We start from the raw sequence: 20426 nt of genomic DNA, 5'->3' as shown, positions 1-20426 counted from the left end.
TCCATTGCCAACAGAAAGTTTTGAACCTGATCAATACAAAGAATTTTGGGAGGAGTTGAAGGTGCCGCTTGGGATGGGACCCAAGTATGATGAGCTGAAGGCAGCATTAGAGTTCTGTCCTGGTTGGAGTTTTGAAAAGCGTAAGTGGTTGGGGATGTTATTTCTTCAAGCCATGGGACTGTACTGTTTGCATCACAATTCAAGGATACCCTTTCAAAGTGCAATAAGGGTATTCGACGATGAAGCCATGAGGTCGTATCCATGGGGTCGGACTGCATACGAAGTTCTTGTTGACTCTCTGAAAACACTGTCTCCAGATGGAAAGTCATACACAGTAAGCGGCATGAAGGACGTTTTATTGGTTTGGGCGTATGAGTCCATCGTCTGTTTCGGTGAGAAGTTTGGGAGAGTGGTCAACAATGAAGACGTTCCTATTTTGCGATGGGGTGGAAGGCGTACACGTTCAAGTTTTGATACTGTCTTGTCTGACGAAATCAAAGATCATGGCGAGGTAATGTTTAACTGCTACTTATACGACTGAGTTAACAGCTACTTAATGGTTGAGTTTATTTTATATTGTTGCCGAATTAGTCTATTTGATGGCTGAGTTTATTTTATATTGTGACCGAATTAATTTATTTGATGGCTTGGTTTTGTGTTATTTGATGGCTGAGTTTATTTTATATTGTGACCGAATTAATTTATTTGATGGCTTGGTTTTGTGTTATTTGATGGCTGAGTTTATGATAAACTGGTGTTGCAGGTCCGTTTGAGGAGAATGGTTATGAAGGAGTCAATTGAAGAGATGTTTCCTGTATGGTCGGATGAACCTGACGACCCACAACTCGTTAGGTTGGTAGAAGACATACACGCAGGTAGATACGTGAAAGGTTTCTGGGAAGTACAGAGGGATGAGCAGGGGAAGGGGAATGAGAAGAAGAAGAAGAAGAAAACGAAGGGAGTTTCATCAGAAGCTGAGCCATCAACAAAGAAGCAGAAGAAAGAAGCTGCTGAAACGAGAAAGGGTTCTAGCGAGGAGGAAGCTGTATTGGACAAAGCGACTCTGACGAATCTTGTGAGTGCTCTGCAGAATATTTCAGCAAAATTTGACGCTTACGATTTTGACCGGAACCGGCCAGTGATAGACGAGAAGACCCTAGATAACGTGGTGAAAGCTGTAGTGCAGCAGAGTCTGAAAGTTTTGGGGGAAAGGAAAATTCCCGACAACGATGCTAAACTCTCCTCCGCCGGCGTAGAAAAATCTTTATCGGTGACATCATCACCTCGTAGGAGGTCGCCACCGGAAAAGTCGGACAAAAGTCCAGTGGTAAAACCGCAGGCCCAGGAGGAGAAGTCTGTAAAAACTCCAGTGACAGAACCGCAGCAGCAGAAAAAGCCTGTCAAAAGTCCAGAGCCGCGGCGGCAGAAAGAGAAGGCTGTCAAAAGTCCGGTGCCGCCGCAGCGGAAGGAGAAGGCTGTCAAAAGTCCGGTGCCGGCGCAGCAGAAACAGCAGAAGTCAGTCAAAAGTCCAGCGTTAGCTGAGACCCCTGCAAAGAAGAATTCGGAGCTTGAGAAGGATACAGTGGTGAGAAGGATTTTGGCTGATGATTTTAATGAAATTGATTTCATCAGTGTTTCTCCTGCAAAGATTACTAAGGATGCTAAGGATGGTAAGGATGCCAACGTTCCAGCCTATGGACGCGGCTTACGGGGCAAGGCCAAGCGTACTGTTACTGTAAAGGATGAGGCTATCGAGCATAAGAAAAAAGCACAGCGGGCAGAGGCTGCGTTGAAGAGGAAGGAGAAGCAAGAGGCTAAGAAAAAAGAGAACGAGGAGAAGAAACAGAAGAGAAAAGCGGCTGAGTTACAAAAGAAACAAGAGGCTGGGTTACAGAAGAAAAAGAAGGAAGACGAGGCTGAGTTACCGAAAAAAAAGAAGGAAAAAGAGGCTGAGTTACCGAAGAAGAAGAAAGAAGAAGAGGCTGAGTTACAGCGGTCTGAGGAATGTGTTGTGACGAACGACGAAGTTCTTGCGGAAGATAACGCATTGGCGGCGGAGTCTGATGTCGAGCCAGCTGAATTGATTAGATCTTCCGTGATAAAGGAATTTCGGGAGAAATCAGTTAAGTTATCTCCACAAGGGTTTTCATTGACGAACCTTGATTCAGCACCAGTTTTTCCGTACATTGGAGAAAATGGACAGACGACTTGCATGAGGAAGAACATTACGCCTTCATCAGCAATATACGACCCTTGCGCACCTGTTGATCCGGCGCGACTGGAAAAACTGAAGCAACACATTAAGGCAATTCCACCCAAACCACCAGCACCTAAAGATAAACCAGAAGAACTCTCAGCTGATCATGAGAGTGACTTCTACAGCATACTCATGCATGAAAGACCGTGGCCTGACAAAGAATATGGATGGGTGTTTGATAATGTAAGTCTTTATTAAGGCTGACTTATATATTCTATAAAGGCTGACTTATATATTTAATTCATTATATTACGGCTGACTTATTATTTTTCTTTGTCTAGCATATCGCTGCGTATATGAACGTCCTCATACAAAGGTCCATGCGAGATCCCACTCCATTCTGGTCCAAGCGGATTGGTTTCATAGACCCTTGGTTGTTAAGTTCTTGGGCTTACGATTACAGGCAGTTCAGGATGAAACCTGCTTCGTTCAAGTTCAAAGACAGTGGTTATGAAGCGTTGGTAAACGGGAGATTCCCCGAAGAATTTACAACAAACTTGAAGTGGTATGCAGATGTGGATCACGTGTACGGATGTCTTCAAACCGGCGGTAATCACTGGGTGGCGTTTCACGTGGATCTGATCAAGGAGAAGATAGATTGCTACGATCCAATCTATGGAGAGTCAACACCCGAAAGTGAGCAAAAAATGCTAAATGCTTTTAGACCTCTACTGGAGATGCTTCCCTGGATGTTGAATGAGCTTATTCCTACCGATCTCCGAAAGCATTCTAGGAAGAGGTTCGCATTCAGACGGAGGAGCAAAAGATACATTCCACAAAACAACTTGTCAGGTGATTGTGGGGTTTATTCGTTGAAGTTTGTGGAGTGTCTAGCGCTTGGTGTATCTTTTGATGGCATAAACGATAGTAATATTCAAGGGTTACGGGTGAAGATGGCAGCAGATATCCTCGAGGAAGGAGGAAATGTTGGAATGAACAATTTGTTGTCAAAATGAAACTGTGTTTGTTTGTGAACCTGTGTTTGTTGTTATGTTAACTATTTGACTTTGGATATTATATGTCAGTCTTTTCGTTTTTATAACCCAGCCCTGTCATAGATGAGTAACTAAGCCAAACCCCAAATAGTCCCTAAAAACGAAAACTGCTGTAATAACTCAGTCGTATCGATTAGTAATACTCAGCCAGTACTCATTGATAACTCAGTCATACCTCAAACATACCCTAGAATCAAAATAATTAATAATTTTTCATTCGAATGTTATATATAAAGTCCAATTATCAAAATAATTAATAATAACTCAATGTGTGAGCATGATCTTTGTTGACTATACGAGTTTGGAATCGATTATAATCTTGAGGTATATGTTATCTCTTACGAGTACCTAAAACTCTAGGCAGTGATATGAGGTGTGAGCATGATTCAAAACACGTAAACTGTTATTGTGTTATTTATTATTAATTTGTGATATTTATCATATCTTGTGGTTCGTACATCATAAATCATAACCCTAAACAATCTTATTCGGAACCCAAACCCTAAATAACTAAACCCTATACCCTAAACGGCAAACAACAAATCAGCCGTAAAGGTTTTAATAACTCAGCCTGTTAGTGTAAGTTAATATTTACATATGGCGCGAAAATTTTAGATATTTTATCTCGCGACCTTTGATGTTCTATACTTCCCCTATATATAGCCCCCTTCTCTTGCACCTTCTCGCCTTATCTCACTAGAAAACCTAAACAATATCTCTATATCGCCTTACAAAGTTATGATTGTTCCTGGTTATTCAGAAAGGTTAGAGAACAGAGTCAATGAGATACTAAACTCTGAAAATCGTGAAAACCTTCCCGTTCTATACCCTGGCCCGGGTGTCTTGCTTGACCAAACCAGCGTAATCTGGTTTAAATTTCTAAGCGATCTCTCCCTGGCCATCCCGTCGATTTTAGCAGAAGGATGGGTTCATGATTGGCCGACATGGCGCGCCATTCCCGATCATTTTAAGGAACGCTGGTTTCTTCAACTCGCTGTAAGGACAACATCTTTGAATTGTTTTTGATATTAGACATAATAACAGCACTTACATTTGGAAATTGGTTTTTTGTTGTAGCGCAAACGCACGTGGGCACGAAGATATAATTTTCAAGTTTGGACAAATTTTAATCTGGTGGCCAGAACGGTGTTTCGTTGTCAGATGCGCCTCTTGAAGAGGAGGTGGGCACATGGGGGTGAGAAGCCTGCGTGGATGCTAACTAGAGTTTGGCGTTATCTTGTCCACATGTTTGAAGAATTTGGTCCTGATAATTTTGGTTTTAGAAATTGATTTGTTGTTTTTGTTTGTATTCAGCCGTCAAGGTTTTGTAAAGTTGTTTAACTCAGCCGTTAAGTTTCTATAAAGTTGTTTAACTCAGCCATTAAGTTTCTATTAAGTTGTTTAACTCAGCCGTTAAGTTTCTATAAAGTTGTTTAACTCAGCCGTTAAGTTTCTATAAAGTTGTTTAACTCAGCTGTTAAGTTTTTATAAAGTTGTTTAACTCAGCCATTAAGTTTCTATAAAGTTGTTTAACTCAGTCGTTAAGTTTCTACAAAGTTGTTTAACTCAGCCGTTAAGGTTTTATAAAGTTGTTTAACTCAGCCGGAATTGTTTGCGAATTAAGATACTAATATTGTAAAAATTGTAATACGAATTAAGATACTAATAACTCAGCCTTATATTGTAAAAATACAAAGCCATAGTTAACGCTATTTTCAATGTATTATTATGGCCGCCATTACATAATCGAGACCATTATTAGAGTCCTTTATTCTCTTATTATTATACGTGCGAGAAATTCCATCGTCATTGAGAATATCGAGACTCATTATTATACGGCTAGCACGCATGTATCGGATACGGCTCAAACCTAATATCGAGGTTTAACACAGCCGTAATACGAATTCAACTTAAGTGTTTGATAAAATAATAAAGAACCTTTCGTATTTTTTGATTTGATTGAGTTCTGTAATAATTAAAGTGCATCAAGTGTGTGGAAAAATACGGCTCAAACCTAATATCGAGGCATTTAATAGTTTATTAATTTAAATTATTCCTCTTTATTTGAATTTAAAAAAAAATGATTTTATATTACTACCACTATTGTTTTAACTTTGTCTTTCACACCAATTTCTCTTTCATTCAAAGAAAATGTCTTCTTCATCATCTGTGTCTGGTAACACTTACTTTCACCGCCGGCATGTGGAAAGAGGAACGCCGAAACAGTGTTGGTGTGGTGAACCCGCTGAATTATGTACATCTGCATCACGGGCTAATCCAGGAAGACTGTACTATTGCTGTCGCAAAGGATATATTAAGGTTTGATTTTTAATTTTATTCATTATACTGTCAATGTGATACTAAGAGCTGGGCATGTTGGTGAAATCAGAGACATTTATTCAAATGGGCGGACGAGTGCTTGGTGGAAGAGGTAGAAGATATGAAATCGATGATGAGTGACATGACCAAAGGCATATCAGATCTGAGAGTAGACGTTGGTCGGTTGGAGAAAGAACTCGGTAAAGCGGAAAAGATGAAGTGTTTGATGAATAAATGAGAATAACTCAGCCATAAGATGAAAATAAGTCAGCCATAAGATGAAAATAACTCAGCCATAAGATGAAAATAACTCAGCCATAAGATGAAAATAAGTCAGCCATAAGATGAAAATAACTCAGCCATAAGATGAAAATAAGTCAGCCATAAGATGAAAATAACTCAGCCATAAGAAAATAAGTCAGCCATAAAAACAGAATATATAATTTTTTTGTTCGACATACATAATGGCATAGGAAAAAACATAAAAAAGATAAGATTCTGATGCAGAGACATCTTCACCAGTTACTTGTGTCCCTAAACAGGCTTATCGGTTCAAAATCACGAAAGAACAAGGAAATCTCTTTGATCCAGAAACAGCGCTCACACATGTTGTCGTCCTTAGTCACATCAATGTGCCATAGGCAGAGACATTGTCGGTCCACAACATTTGCACATTGGCAAAGGTAGAAGGACGGAACATAAGTAGAAGTGAACATGGCCTTAATTTGACGGAACTCGTCAGTATGCCACAAACCCCATCCCCATTTCGCATCTCGAACAAGTTTCCCGACCCTGTCAACAGTTGCTCTTGGAATTCTCCGAAAATACTGCGCATCACCGTAAAAGATTGCTTGAGTCATAGCGTGTGTATACACTGCACGCTCATATCCTGCATCTGCTGCATGCTTGATGAGAGAAAGGCCATAATCTTGCTCATCGTATGAGTAGAAAAACTGTACACCCTTTACATAAATTGTGCTTGGATTGTTCTCAGCGTAGCAAGTTTTCAACAACTGAGATGGCATAATGAGACCCCAGGGAAAGGATAACACATCGAAATAATGGTATACCCTACGCATCTCTGCTAACGCCTTCATCGACCTGGACGATGCTCTGAGGCGGTAGAGATCTTGGAAGGAGTTACGGGCCACACGTTCAACCACCATTGCCTGAAGATCTTCAGGCAATTCAAGCAGAGGGAAATATTCCATTTTCTCTGAGAGGACAGTTGTGTAAAACATAGAGAGTTGAAGATGTGTAATTGTTTGAGAAGTACCTTATTAATCTACAGTTAACGGTGGTAGTTTCGTATCGCGGCGTTTCTTATTTCTTATTTTGAGCGGGAATTTAATCCATAACTCAGCCGTGTATTACAATAACTCAGCCTTAGTTGACTTCGCGACGTTTCGTGTTTCTAGCGGGGAAGTTTTTTTTCAACTGCGTTTGAATAAAAGAGCTGACATTAGAAATCACGACAATTATTAGGCGTGTGAGTAACATTATCTCAGCCAATAAAGATTAATTTCTCTTAATTTAATTCGCTACTTTCGTATTCCACTTTAAAATCAATAATTACGTAGGGGCTATTACGTAACGTAGGGCAATTAAGTACGGACATTTCGTTTTTCGATGTCTGTGTCTCTCTTGAGTAATGGGAAGCGGGCTAGTCCCCGAAAATGCCAATACAAGACTTGCTTATATTGGTCAAGTAATAATCCAGCCGTAGTGCAAATCAATGAAAATAAAAACCCAACCACAATACAAAATTTGAAAAACATTAACGCAGCCGTCATAGAACATTAAAACAAAAAAACCCAGCCGTATTACAACACAAAACCCAGCCGTATTACAACACAAAACCCAGCCGTATTACAATTAATAATCCAGCCGTTGTGCAAATCAATGAAAATAAAACCCAGCCGTATTACAACACAAAACCCAGCCGTATTACAACACAAAACCCAGCCGTATTACAACACAAAACCCAGCCGTATTACAAAACAACATGAAAAGCAATTGCTTATATCGGACAAGTTCTCGCATTATTTCCACTTTGACTGCAACGAGAACATATGTGCTCTTTCCTAGGACGTTTGTTTGCAAGTGCAACTTCTAAAGCAGATTTCATCCTATTTTTTTTAGGTCTTCCCGGTTGTTGACGAATAAACGGTGGAAAGCACTGTACGTTAGCCACGTTATCTGGAACAGGTAGCGCTGAGTCAACCGGCATGACCGATTCAGCGTATGCGCTAGCTAAATAAGTGCTTTTATAGTAAGGACTGCACAGTGATATACGAGAAACATTTCTTTCCTCTGCAGCTGCGATTGCGTGTACACATGGTATTTTCTCGACATCGAAACGCCGACATGTGCACTTTCGCTCAACCAAATTAACAACATTCAAAGACTCGCCAGCAGCGCCATATTTAACTTCAGTGTGATGGTCATCAATCCTTTGAACCGTCCAATCCCGGGAGGCACTTACACGTCCCTATTAACAAAACCCAATATTCGTGAAACGGCTTACTTATTATTTATAAAGCTGGCTTATGCAATATAACGACTGACTTATTAGATTTAAAGACTGACTTATTTTACTGTTACGACTGACTTACTTGTAATAGTTTCTCCACACCGCGCGTGAGTGTGGTTGACTGCGATCTGGCATCCACTCTTCGTTCAGCAAACCATCTGGTCATCATAACCCGTATCGATTCCAATATTCGAACAATGTTAAGACCTCTAGCATGCGATAATGCTCTGTTCATTGATTCCGCTATGTTCGTAGTCATCAAATTGTACCTCTCGCCCGGGAAATAAACACGTGTCCACAGTCTGACATCAGCTCTTTCGAGGTAGCCGTGGAGATCAGGATTAAGTGCTTCAATCTCCTCGAAAATCATATCAAAGTCAGACATTCTAAAACATCTCGCCGCTTTCTTCACCAGCCGAAATACATCTTTTCCTTTGTACCGTCCCAATATGTTTTTATACAAATGATAGGTGCATATTCCACGAGCAGCTAACGGATACACATTTGTAATTGCTTTCCCTATCGAGTTATGCCTATCTGATATTATCGCAAGACCCTCCTGGTCAGGAATCAACACTTTTAGTTGCGTAAAAAACCAATTCCACGAATCATCATTTTCAGTGTCAACCACTGCGAAGGCTATTGGAAAAATCTGAAAGTTACCATCCTGAGCTAGTGCTGTGAGTAGCGTCCCTTTATATTTACCATTAAGAAACGTACCGTCGACGACAACAACTTTGCGCATGAAAGGAAACCCATTAACGCTCGCACCAAACGCAAGAAACACATACATGAATCTTCCAAGCTCATCGATTTGAAGACGCGTAACTGTATTCGGATTTGCCCTTCTTATCATGTATAAGTAAGAAGGCAAGAGTTCAAAACCACACTCAGGTGTGCCCTCATCGATTTCCCTTGCACATTTAAGCGTCCGGTGTGATTTCCAATATTCCATCTGCTCACATGAAAAAACAATTTACATAACTCAGCCACATCATATCATTAAGACGGTCACAACGTAAACATAACTCAACCATAGTTTTGTAACTCAGCCATTTCTAACATAAAATAACCCAGCCTATACTCTACCATAACTCAGCCGTTGTAACATAATTACCTTTACACCAAACTGCTTAGTGATAGCTATTCCGACACTCTCAGGGCGAACGGCCGGACCAACGTCGCCGAGAAAGTTCTTGTACAACTCTCCTAAAATATCCGGTGTTGCATTTCGAGATCGATTAGAACGCTCAGTTACAGAACATGCATGATCCGAGTCGTAAATACGAATATAAAACTGCGGGGACAATCCTTCGGTAGATGCACGAACTCTCCATGTACATCCATCAACCCAACACTTAACAACGTATGTTGTCAGGTTTGATATTTCTACATCAAAATCAAATTGATGCCTCACTGTAAAAAGTTTCAGTCGTCTCTTCAAATGCTTTTTAGTCAAGTATCGTTGTCCTACCGCAAGGTCTAACGACGACATCTCCAACTTCAAAACCTCCAGATTCCCTTTAGATTCGCTCATCAAGAAGTTCTGATATCTCTTCTTGGAAGGTAGCGTTGGTGAATCTTCGTCTTCTTCGATAGGAGACTCACCGTATGTGCTGAAGTTATCATCTTCAGATGACGCACCGTCCGAGTCATCGAACATATCAAATCGACTTTCAAATTCATCATCTTCTTCGTTTTCTTTGCCTATTTCATCTTCTCCGGCTACGTCGTGTATTTCAACGTTACTAAAGCAGTCATTCTCAATTTCATCTTGTTCATCCTCCAAACTGCAACCATCGTAACTCCCATTCTCTATAGACTCAACTTCTAAAGCTTCTTCTTCTAAAGCTTCTTCTTCTGAAGCGTCTTCTTCTGAAGCTTCTTCTTCTGAAGCTTCTTCTTCTGAAGCTTCTACGTCTGAGCTGTCATCCTTTTTCTCTGTAATCTCCACACAGAGACGTAGTTGTTCGCTTTTCTTTAAGCTTAGAAAACATTGCAATTGTCGAGTGTTGGACACGTAAACTGGTGGAGTGTTGTGCGCCATTGTTTTCAATGTTTTATTCGAAAACATGTAGCTAAGCAGAATATGAACCTTCAAATCATTCAAACCGTAATCGTCGATGACAGACTTTGTGAAATCTTCAAGTTTAGTTTTCTCACCTAAATGAAGAACTCTACACCCTCTACTGTCGACGTTGAATACATATCGTTTTTTCATAATCCATTTACCGGAAACAATAATAACGGGATCCATTACCATATGAGAAAGATGAAGAGGATAGATAACTGAGATGATGAAGAAGAAAAGAAAGGCTGTGTAATCATTCAAAAATAAGATGAAGAAGACAACTGAAAGGTCTCGTAACTCAGTTGTAAATTGGGCGACCGTTAGTGATGACATGTCAAATCCGAGTTGATGACATGGCAGATGACATGGAACATCGGTTAATCAGCCGACAAACAAATCAGTAACTCAGCCAAAATAAGTCAGCCATCATGTTTACACTTTGTCAGCCGATACATGGAAACATTCTAGTAATTAATCTTTTGACAGTAAGTCAGCCGCAATAAGGATGAACAACCATATGTCAGCCGTATCGTTACGTAAATCAGCCATCAAACGAGAACATTCTAGTAATTAATCTTTCGCTCATACGTCAGCCGCAAAGCAGCTGAGTTTACTGTTTATCCATGCTTTAACGGCTGACTAATACAAACCCAGTCGTAACAGCATCCCATAACTCAGCCGTGGCTTCAATAACCCAGCCCATCCATGTTCCTTTACTCAGCTGAAAAAAAGTTTCTCAGCCGTTTCTTAACCACGACTCAGCCAAATTTTCCAGAAATCAAACCGCCGATGTATAAGTCAGCCGTCATTTGTATCATTAAGTCAGCCGTGGTCACATAACTCAGCCGGATTTCTGTAAATCAGTTGTATCGGCAAGCTGACTTATAGTTTTAAGTCAGCCACTTTCTCTTAAGTCAGTCGTATGTATTAAGTCAGCCGTAAAGTAAAGATAAATCGGCCGTAACTACGTATCTATCGCTTAACAGCTGACTTAATGAAAATACGGACGCGAATTCCTCCGTGGCGCCGGTTTTTTGCCTACGTGGCAGCGAAAAGTAATGGCATTCTCGTAAATACGTTTTTTCTCATAACGTAAAAAAAGGGTACGCTTGGTATCGAAAATATTCTAGTAATAAAAAAAAAGATCTGTATCATTCTAGTCAATACACCTAAAATATGTAACATTCTAGTAAACTTCCCTAAATATTATGTTAAAATTGGCCAGGGGTAATTCTGCAATTGTGATGTGACTTGGGATTTAAATCGGCTGAAAACTTAGCCGGGTCTTGCACGCTTTGCACTGGTTTGATGTTCAGCTACGGGATTCTCTCATTTTATCTCCAAAAGGCACCAAAATCACCACTTTCCTCCAAAAAAAACTCATGAACGTGTAAATATACAAAAAAGACTCTAAACATAATAAATAGTTCCTATAACACTGATATATGGTGTTTTTAACATCATTGTATATATGTTTTAATTGCTTTTCAGTCATCTATCGAGTCTATCTAGTCGTTTTAGGTCCTTTCAGGTCTGGAGTAGGTTGCAGAGTCTGAGAAGGGTGCATGAAGAAAAGATGCCATATTTGGAGAATTTCCCGTGGAGCAGTGCGAGTGATTGCTCCCATCAAGGAGCAGCCCCAAGGGATTGTTCCCGACAATTAAGGAAACTCTTAATTATTTCAAAAGTTGTCCTAGCCGCCCCACCTCTTCTCTAGCCACCGAGACTTTTTTTTGTCATTTGCTACTTGTAAGGGAGAAGGCTCCATCTCCCATAGAGAAGATCACATGAACCCTCTTTGTTTCTATTCGATTTATTTGCAGTATTATTCAAAAACCATACCTTTGGTATCTTGTGTTATGGCTAAGTAGTCGGCTAGCTTATTGTGGGAACCGAAATTCGCACTATCGATTTCCGTCTAAATTAGGAAACTAGGAAAACCCTAATTTCCCAGAGGTCCCGGAGATCTGTTAATACCACACGCTAAGCAATTAGAACGCGATATATCAACGACAAAGTATAAAAATCATAAGAAGAGAGCAAAGTAGATCTTATTCTGAATCTGTGTTTGAGCGTTACAACAAGGTATAAGCCTAGCTCGAAAGCTGTCGGCGAGATTCCTAGTTCTAGCAACCCTAAGACGGCTAAACCTAATTGAGTCGCAGCTCGAAATAACAAAAACGGAAATATGCCTAAATTGCTCTAAGTGCTAAGTTTGCTCTGAAAAAGTCCCCCCTCATGCCTCTCGCGTAGGAGTCCTTATATACTCACTCCTAGGTCGGTTTACGCTTTTACACTTCTGCCCTTAAGCCGTCATAGCATAAAATGGAGATATTCCATTTTTTCCGATCTTCGTAATTATCTTCAAATTTTCGTATTTATCCGCGGAAACTTGACATTTATCTTTCCTTGCGCACCAAGCATAAACCGTCCTACGGTTTATGGGCTTTTGGTTAAGAAATTGTAAGTTGGGCCTCGAGTCGTGTCTTAAGTCCCTTTGGGCCGTCTTCCAACTCGGAACATTTATTACGATTTCTTTCGATAAAGAACGAACTTCCTGCGGTTTTTACCGCAAAGTTTGATTGATAACTTAGAATGGCGAAAAACATGAACTGAGTTCGCTACGGTCTTCGGGAGATTACATCGAAGGATAGACGAGAATGCATGGACTGGTGTCGAATTGACGTTTCGGACGAGCTCGGTCGCTACGTAGCGACCGAGCGGGACTGACACTCGGTAGCTACGTAGCAACCAAGCGGGATGAACGCTCGGTCGCTACGTAGCAACCGAGCGGGACGGACGCGAACTTGGACGAGCTCGGTCGCTACGTAGCGACCGAGAGGGACAAACGCTCGGTTGCTACATAACGACCAAGCGGGATGGATGCTTGGTCGCTACGTAGCGACCGAGCTTGGCCGAGCTCTGTCGCTACGTAGCGACCGAGCGTGGCGCGTTTAGTCGCTGTGTTACGACCTTTTTGAGCGGTCGTCCAATGTCTCGTTTTTCCTCTGCAATGCTTTTCGTAAGAAAGAATCTATTTCGAAAAAGTAATTATCGGAGAAAGTTCTCTTCTTCTTCCTTGGACGTTTTGAATGTTAACTTCGTCATAACCGTTTTTGACCCCAACAGTTAGCCCCCCAGCTCATTAGAGTCGAGACTCTAGAGCGCGGTTTGACGATTTTGGCAAAGCTAGGCGTTTTGGACGAAGTTTATACTCTCAACTCTGCGGAAGAAATTCATCGAGAATGTATATGTATTATAGATATAAATTCCAAACCTATACTTCTATAAGTAGTGAGCTCTTGTCATTCATTTTCTTCACACCTTCCCTTCTTCAAACCTTCAAAAACTTCTCTAGCTCCAAAACTTTTGCTTTCAACATGTCTTCCTCCCAAGGTGACAAGAGAGATTCCGACGTCGAGATGGGCGAGGCCACCTCTCCGGCTCCGATTCCGACTTCTCAGGCTGAAGCGCCGGCTTGTGTTGCTGGTCATCTCTCCTTCCGAGAGAGACTAGTTCGTCGACAAGCCGAGACGGAACTAGTTCAAGCTGGCACCGAGTTCCCGTCTTCTTCTACGCGGGCCGTTGCTCCGGGTCACGGGACCGAGGTTGTGGTTCCGCAGGACGAAAGAACTCTTGCAGGCTCGGGCATTCCAGGTGCTCAAGCTCTACCTGCCGGATCGTCCACGACTCCGATCCTTGTCGGGGATAAGGAAAGGGCTTCCTCCTCCGGCCAAGAAAAAAATCGTTCTAGCGTTGCGCTCTCCTAGTGCTGTTCCGGTTACTCAGCCAAAGGGCCGAAAGACGAAGCTGGCCAAGAGCGGTGACGGGGAATCTTTGCAGCAAGGGGGATCGAGCGTAGCGTCGGGACTTCGTGGAAAAGTTTGTCGCTCACTTGATTTCTTGATCGTTTCATATACATTCTCTCTCGGACTTAGTTTTAACTTCTTTCTCGTTTGCAGTTCATGTCGTTGATCGATGGGATGATCAGCGAGTGCAGTTCTGAGACTAGTCGTCTTGCCGGGTGTTGGGGTAAAAACCGGTCATGACGGAATCAATGTCTGAAAGTCCGTAAAAAGCAGCATGAACGTTTTTACGAAAAGTAATCTTCGTAAAGATATCTTTACGAAGAGCCTTGCGGTAAAATCTTGTTCAAATCTCAATCGAACCACTAAATACCGATTGTCCGAAGGCAACGGACATATATCCAAATCGGCCGCGGACAAGCTCGAGTATGCTACGTAGCGACCGAACGTCCGTCCCGCTTGGTCGCTACGTAGCGACCGAGCTCGAGCCAAGCTTTATCGTGACGTAGCGACCGAGTGTGCATTCTGTTCGGTCGCTACGTAGCGACCGAGCTCTTCCGAAACGTCGATACGACACTAATCCATGCATTCTCGTCTATCCTTCGATGCTATCTCCCAAAGACCGTAGCGAACTCATTTCATGTTTTCCGCCATTCTAAGTAATCAACCAAACTTTGTGGTAAAAATCACGGAAAGTTCGTTCTTTTTTCGAAAGAAGCCGTAATAAACGTTTCGAGTCGGAAGACGGCCCAAAGGGACCTAAGACACGAATCGAGGCCCAACTTACGATTTCTTAACCAACAGCCCGTAAGCTGCATGACGATTTACGCTTGGTTCGCAAGGAAAGATAAATGTCAAGTTTCCGCGGATAAATACGAAATTTTGAAAATAATTACGAAGATCGGAAAAAATAGAATATCTCCATTTTTATGCTATGACTGCTTAAGGGCAGAAGAGGAAAAGCGTAAACCGACCTAGGAGTGAGTATATAAGGAGTCCTAGGCAAGAGGCATGGAGAGAGAACTTTTTCAGAGCAAACTTAGCATTTAGAGCAATTTAGGCATATTTCCGTTTTTGTTATTTCGAGCTGTGACTCAATTAGGTTTAGTCATCTTAGGGTTGCCAGAACTAGGAATCTCGCCGACAGCTCTCGAGCCAGGCTTATACCTTGTTGTAACGCTCAAACACAGATTCAGAATAAGATCTACTTTGCTCTCTTCTTACGATTTTTATACTTTGTCGTTGATATATCGTGTTCTGATTGCTTAGCGTGTGGTATTAACAGATCTCAGGGACCTCTGGGAAATTAGGGTTTTCCTAGTCTCTTATTTAAACGGAAATCGACAGTGCAAATTTCGGTTCCCACAGTTTGTCGCTAGAAGGAGGGGGGGGGTACGGATCAATCTAACTCTCAGTCACAAAACGGTTGATCAAAACAATGTCTGGAAATACGAAAGACAAAATCACAGTTTGCAATAACGCTGGTAAGACAACTCCAGCCGCCACTGCTCCTATGGCCAACGCCTACGCAAACGCCACAGTTCTTGAGAAAATCGAAAACCTTGCTGCGACTTTTCGCCACAGGAAATGCAATGAAACGAACTCGCGATTTCTCTTGCTGAACATAAAGGGAAACGATAAATCTTATCAATCCCCGTAAGTTTGGCTCATTACCGAACAAAAAAAACCTCAATGCGTAAGGGTTTTACCAAAACACGTTTTCCGAAGACATTTCAGAAGGGTAAAACTTGTTCTCCCAGAAACCACTGAAAAACCCCTAGGTTAATCACGGAAAAAGGAAACGCAACAAATCGATTACACAGGTCGCTACGTAGCGACCGAGCACGCACAACGTAGCGACCGAGCACGCACTGCTCGGTTGCTACGTAGCGACCGAGCACGCACACGCTGCTCGGTCGCTACGTAGCGGCCGAGCATGCATACTGCTCAGTCACTACGTAGCGACCGAGCACGAACACTGCTCGGTCGCTACGTAGCAACCGAGCTCAAGCCAACTCTCCACTCCCTGTGTAGCAACCTGTAAGGCCTCAGAAAGGTCCTCTTTTGGGGTCTCTTTTGATCGAAATGCTTTTCGTTTCGTCTCAATCGGAGTTTCCGTTGAGATTTTACGACGATAAAAAGTAGGACTCTTATTGGCTCACTTCCACTCGCTACGTAGCGCCCTGTCAGACCTTCAATCGCTACATAGCGACCTGTAAGGCCTCAGAAAGGTCCTCCTTTAGGTTCTATTTTGAATCCTCATCGAAACGCTTTTCGTTTCGTCACAATCGGAGTTTTCGTTGAGATTTTACGACGAAAACAAGTAGGACTCTTCTTGGCTTGCTTCCAATCGCTACGTAGCGACCTGTCTGACCTTCACTCGCTACGTAGCGACCTTTAAGGCCTCAGAAAGGTCCTTATTTGGGTTCTCTTTTGAATCCTCATTGAAACGCTTTTCGTTTCGTCCTAATCGGAGTTTCCGTTGAGATTTTACGACGAAACAAGTAGGACTCTTCTTGGCTTGCTTCCACTCGCAACGTAGCGACCTGCCAGAGCTTCACTCGCTACATAGCGACCTGTCAAGCCTCAGAAAGGTCCTCCTTTGGGTTCTCTTTTGAATCCCGATCGAAACGCTTTTCGTTTCGTCTCAATCGGAGTTTCCGTTGAGATTTTACGACGAAACCAAGTAGGACTCTTCTTGGCTTGCTTCCACTCGCTACATAGCGACCTGTCAGACCCCCAGATCGCTACACTGCGACCTCTCAAGCCTCAAAAATCTCCTCCTTTGTGTTATCTTTTGAATCCCGATCGAAACGTTTTTTGTTTCGTCTCAATCGGAGTTTTCGTCGAGATTTTACGACAAAAACAAGTAAGACTCGTCTAAACTCCTTCGCTTGCTCCAACTCGCCCTTACCTCCAGCTTTCTGTTCTCCTTCATATCTCGATCGAAATGTCTCTTGTTTCGATTGGAGTTACCATTGAAACTTTACGACAAAAAAAAAATACCGCAAAGACTTGCTTTCTCACGTGGATTCAGATTAATCGTATAAAACGGCAACGGTTAACTTAACACCTTAGCCGCCTCAACTAGACGATTACGTTGAACTTTTTTACAAAAACTGACGTCGTATCTAAGGAGAAGATAACAGTCAAGTTTGGAAGATAAATGTCAAGTTTCAAAGCATAAACACCAATATCGGAAATGTCGAACATACACGAGAAGACGAAAGGGAAATGAGCAAGCAAAACTGAGAAGAGACAAAACTGCATCTTCGAGAGAACTAAGGTATTTCCGACTTGAAATTTTTGAAATCAGACTTGGAATTTTCGTAAGAAATTACTTTGAGGCTGCCATAGAACTTAAGGGAACGTAAAACCTAGGGCGGATAGTCTAGCAAACTAAGTCTTAAGCGATTTTTCCTGTCTCGATATATTGTTCCATAATTGTTCATCCAGATCTTGCAAACCGATCTAAATTCTCCGAAAATTGAGAAACGATCGCCACGCATATCAAGATCGCTTCCTAAAGAGAGAAAAAACTAGAGACATGAACATCGTCTTAAAACCGATTTGTTTCTGGCAATTTTCTCGGAACCGACATATTCCAAGTCGTCAATGTGGAAACAACCAAATCACAGTCCAAGCGTCGTCTATAAATCGTCCCGAATTATCGATCATTCGAAACCTCAGAAGAAGAAACGTACACAACCCTTCAAATTATCGGTTCAACCGTTTTCTTTCGTAAAAAAAGGGGGGGGGGAGTAGGTACGTAAATTGTACTCGTATACTCCCAAAACTTCAAAAACTTCTGCAAATCGTCAAGAATAGGAAAACGAAAATCTAATATTCGTCTAAACGCTAGCAACATATCCAGACGATCATGAACATAAAATCAATTGCTTTTCAGTCTTCTATCGAGTCTATCTAGTATACTCCCAAAATCTAATATTTGTCTAAAATCAATTGCTTTTCAGTCTTCTATCTAGTCTATCTAGTCGTTTTATGCCATTTCAGGTATGGAGTAGGTTGAAGAGCCTGAGAAGGGTGCATGAAGAAAATATGCCATATTTGGAGAGTTCCCCATGTAGCAGTGCGAGTGATTGCTCCCATCAACGAGCAGCCCCAAGCGATTGTTCCCGACAATTAAGGAAACTCTTATTTATTTCGGAAGTTGCCCCAGCCGCCCCACCTCTTCTCTAACCTAATGGCGCCTCCATATAAAAGTGCTTCTGCCCCACTTTTATTTCCTACGCAATTTTTTGCAAGCGACCGAGACTTGTTTTTGCGATTTTCTACTTGTAAGGGAGAAGGCTCTATCTCTCATAGAGAAGATCATCCTGCATCCTCTTTGTTTCTATTTGATTTATATGCACTATTATTCAGAAAACATGTCTTTGGTATCTTTTCTAGGGTTCTAGGGTGTTGATCGCATGAGTTAAACATATATAAGCAATCATTTAATTTGTCTTCATTCATATGAACTCTTATTGTTTGCATTAACCTGATAATCCAATGTCCGAACCTAGGTTTAATCAGCTCGCTAACCGCGTAGAAGATGACTTGAATATATATGAATGAGCTTAGGAACCATAATCCGCGATTGTATCTTGTTCCAAGCAAAAGCTTAGGCATCAAGATCGACCAGCATAAGGGCCAGCACCACGACAGTGGGATGATCTAATTGAGTGATCCGAGTTCTAGATTGTGCTTATTTCTTGCTTGAATAATTGTTTGACTTAGTTGTATAAACACCCGATGAACAAACCCTAGGTTGGCTTGTTATTAAATTTGCATACTTTAATAAATCTTGTTACTTGTTTCTCACGAAACCACCAATTAAAACCTCGTCATTGTTTTAGCATAAGAGTTGAACCAATAAGATAAAATGTAAATTGTTCCTTTGGATTTGAATCTAAGGTATTACAACAACCACTGTTAAATTGACACGGTATCAAGTTTTTTAGAGGTCCTGAATGGAGGTCCGGTTTTCTGGGGTAACTTTACTCGGAAAACAGTCTGAGCATCAGTTGCGCTCTACCAATCGCGATTTGGTTCTTCAATCGAAGAAGATGCAGAGCCGACCATAGATGATCCTATCTTGTTGATATCACTCAAATTACCTTAAGGAGTGATTTTTACTCTCTCAAATAAGAGGATCGAATTCACGGGGAGCTAAGGCACACAAAAGATATAGAAGTTATGTGGTTAAGCTAGGTAGCCATGTTTAAATGTAAATAACAGGGTTGTGAACAAGTAATTGTTCGGTTGATTAATTGGGGTTTTAAGACATATATGAAAGGTGTTAGACTTAGGGTTTCTATTTAGACAATCAGGATTATAGAGATATAGATACTAAGCATATATTGGATATTCTAGAACTCATACAGTAAGAATAGTCGATCAACTTCCTTATTTTTAGACTATCTATTGTCGGATCTAAGACCTCAGTTATCGCTTGTTGGTCTTGAGAAAGTGTTGATCGATACCTATTAAGGATTGTCGATCGATATACCTTTCAGCCCATCGATCGATGCAACTACTGAGTTGTCAATCGATGAACCTTCTAGGAAGCGTTACGCACGGGTTTGACGTGTTCACTAGGTTTAATTAATTCAAACAGAGAACGAAGCTTCTGCTTGCGCCCTAATCTCTATAGACAAGGTCCTAGTTAGCTACTCTAGAACACAAGCATTAAGAACACATGCATTAAGAACAATTTAGGACCCTCATGAATATCTGAACCCTAAATCTAACAAAGAGAACTACTCAGACATGCTAAGCAATTCATCACAAAGAAGTAGAAAATCTGCATAATAGAATAGAGTAGAAAAACTTGGTGTTCCAATCAAAATCTCTGAAGAAGTTCTTGGATCCTCTCCAAACGTAAAACTCTAAGTATGAAAGTATGAAGGTATAGAAAGCATGTGTTTGCTAGTACAATGGCTGAGCACATAAATATTTGGTTAAAACTCGTCAGGGATAATATGGTAATTCTTGTGGGACTTGGCTTAAAGTCGGCTGGAATCAATCGATCGCCAGCTTGGTCGATGGTCAGCTACGGGTCTTTATAATTGTATCCCCAAAATGCACAAAAGTCACCACTTTCCTCCAAATCACTGATGGGGTCAAAATCAGTTACGACGAAATCAATGTCAAAAACTTCCGAAGAAATGACCTCTTTGAAAAAAAGAAATAAAATTCAAAAGAAAAGAGAAGTGAGAGAACCTAAATCGAGTTTCATAACAACTCCGAAAAGGATTCACCCGATAAAATCTTCGAGAAAGGTTACTCTAGGCGTCGGACAAACGATCCCGAACAACGAAATAACTATAAAGCTCTATCATCCAATTCAACGCCACGTCCAACTCGCTCATTTGGTGAGTTGGACCGAACCAGCTGTCCAACTTGCTGAACGGGCGAGTTGGACCGAGCATGCCGTCCAAGT

General features: G+C 41.5%; 1 protein-coding gene across 1 annotated transcript; it reads right to left on the bottom strand.

Annotated features, from left to right (window-relative positions):
* Positions 1-7591: 7591 nt before the first annotated feature.
* LOC106403531 lies at positions 7592-9767 on the bottom strand. Its single transcript, XM_048740432.1, has 3 exons — positions 9222-9767; positions 8187-9059; positions 7592-8062 (listed from the first exon to the last, which is right to left on the bottom strand). The coding sequence occupies exons 1-3, from the start codon at positions 9765-9767 to the stop codon at positions 7592-7594; spliced, it is 1890 nt and encodes a 629-aa protein (XP_048596389.1).
* Positions 9768-20426: the final 10659 nt, after the last annotated feature.

This window comes from Brassica napus, chromosome A9 (genome assembly GCF_020379485.1).
Source record: "Brassica napus cultivar Da-Ae chromosome A9, Da-Ae, whole genome shotgun sequence".
Taxonomy (NCBI): Eukaryota; Viridiplantae; Streptophyta; class Magnoliopsida; order Brassicales; family Brassicaceae; genus Brassica; species Brassica napus.
The sequence above is the reverse complement of the archived record's forward strand: the minus strand, read 5'-3'. Positions and strand labels throughout refer to the sequence as shown.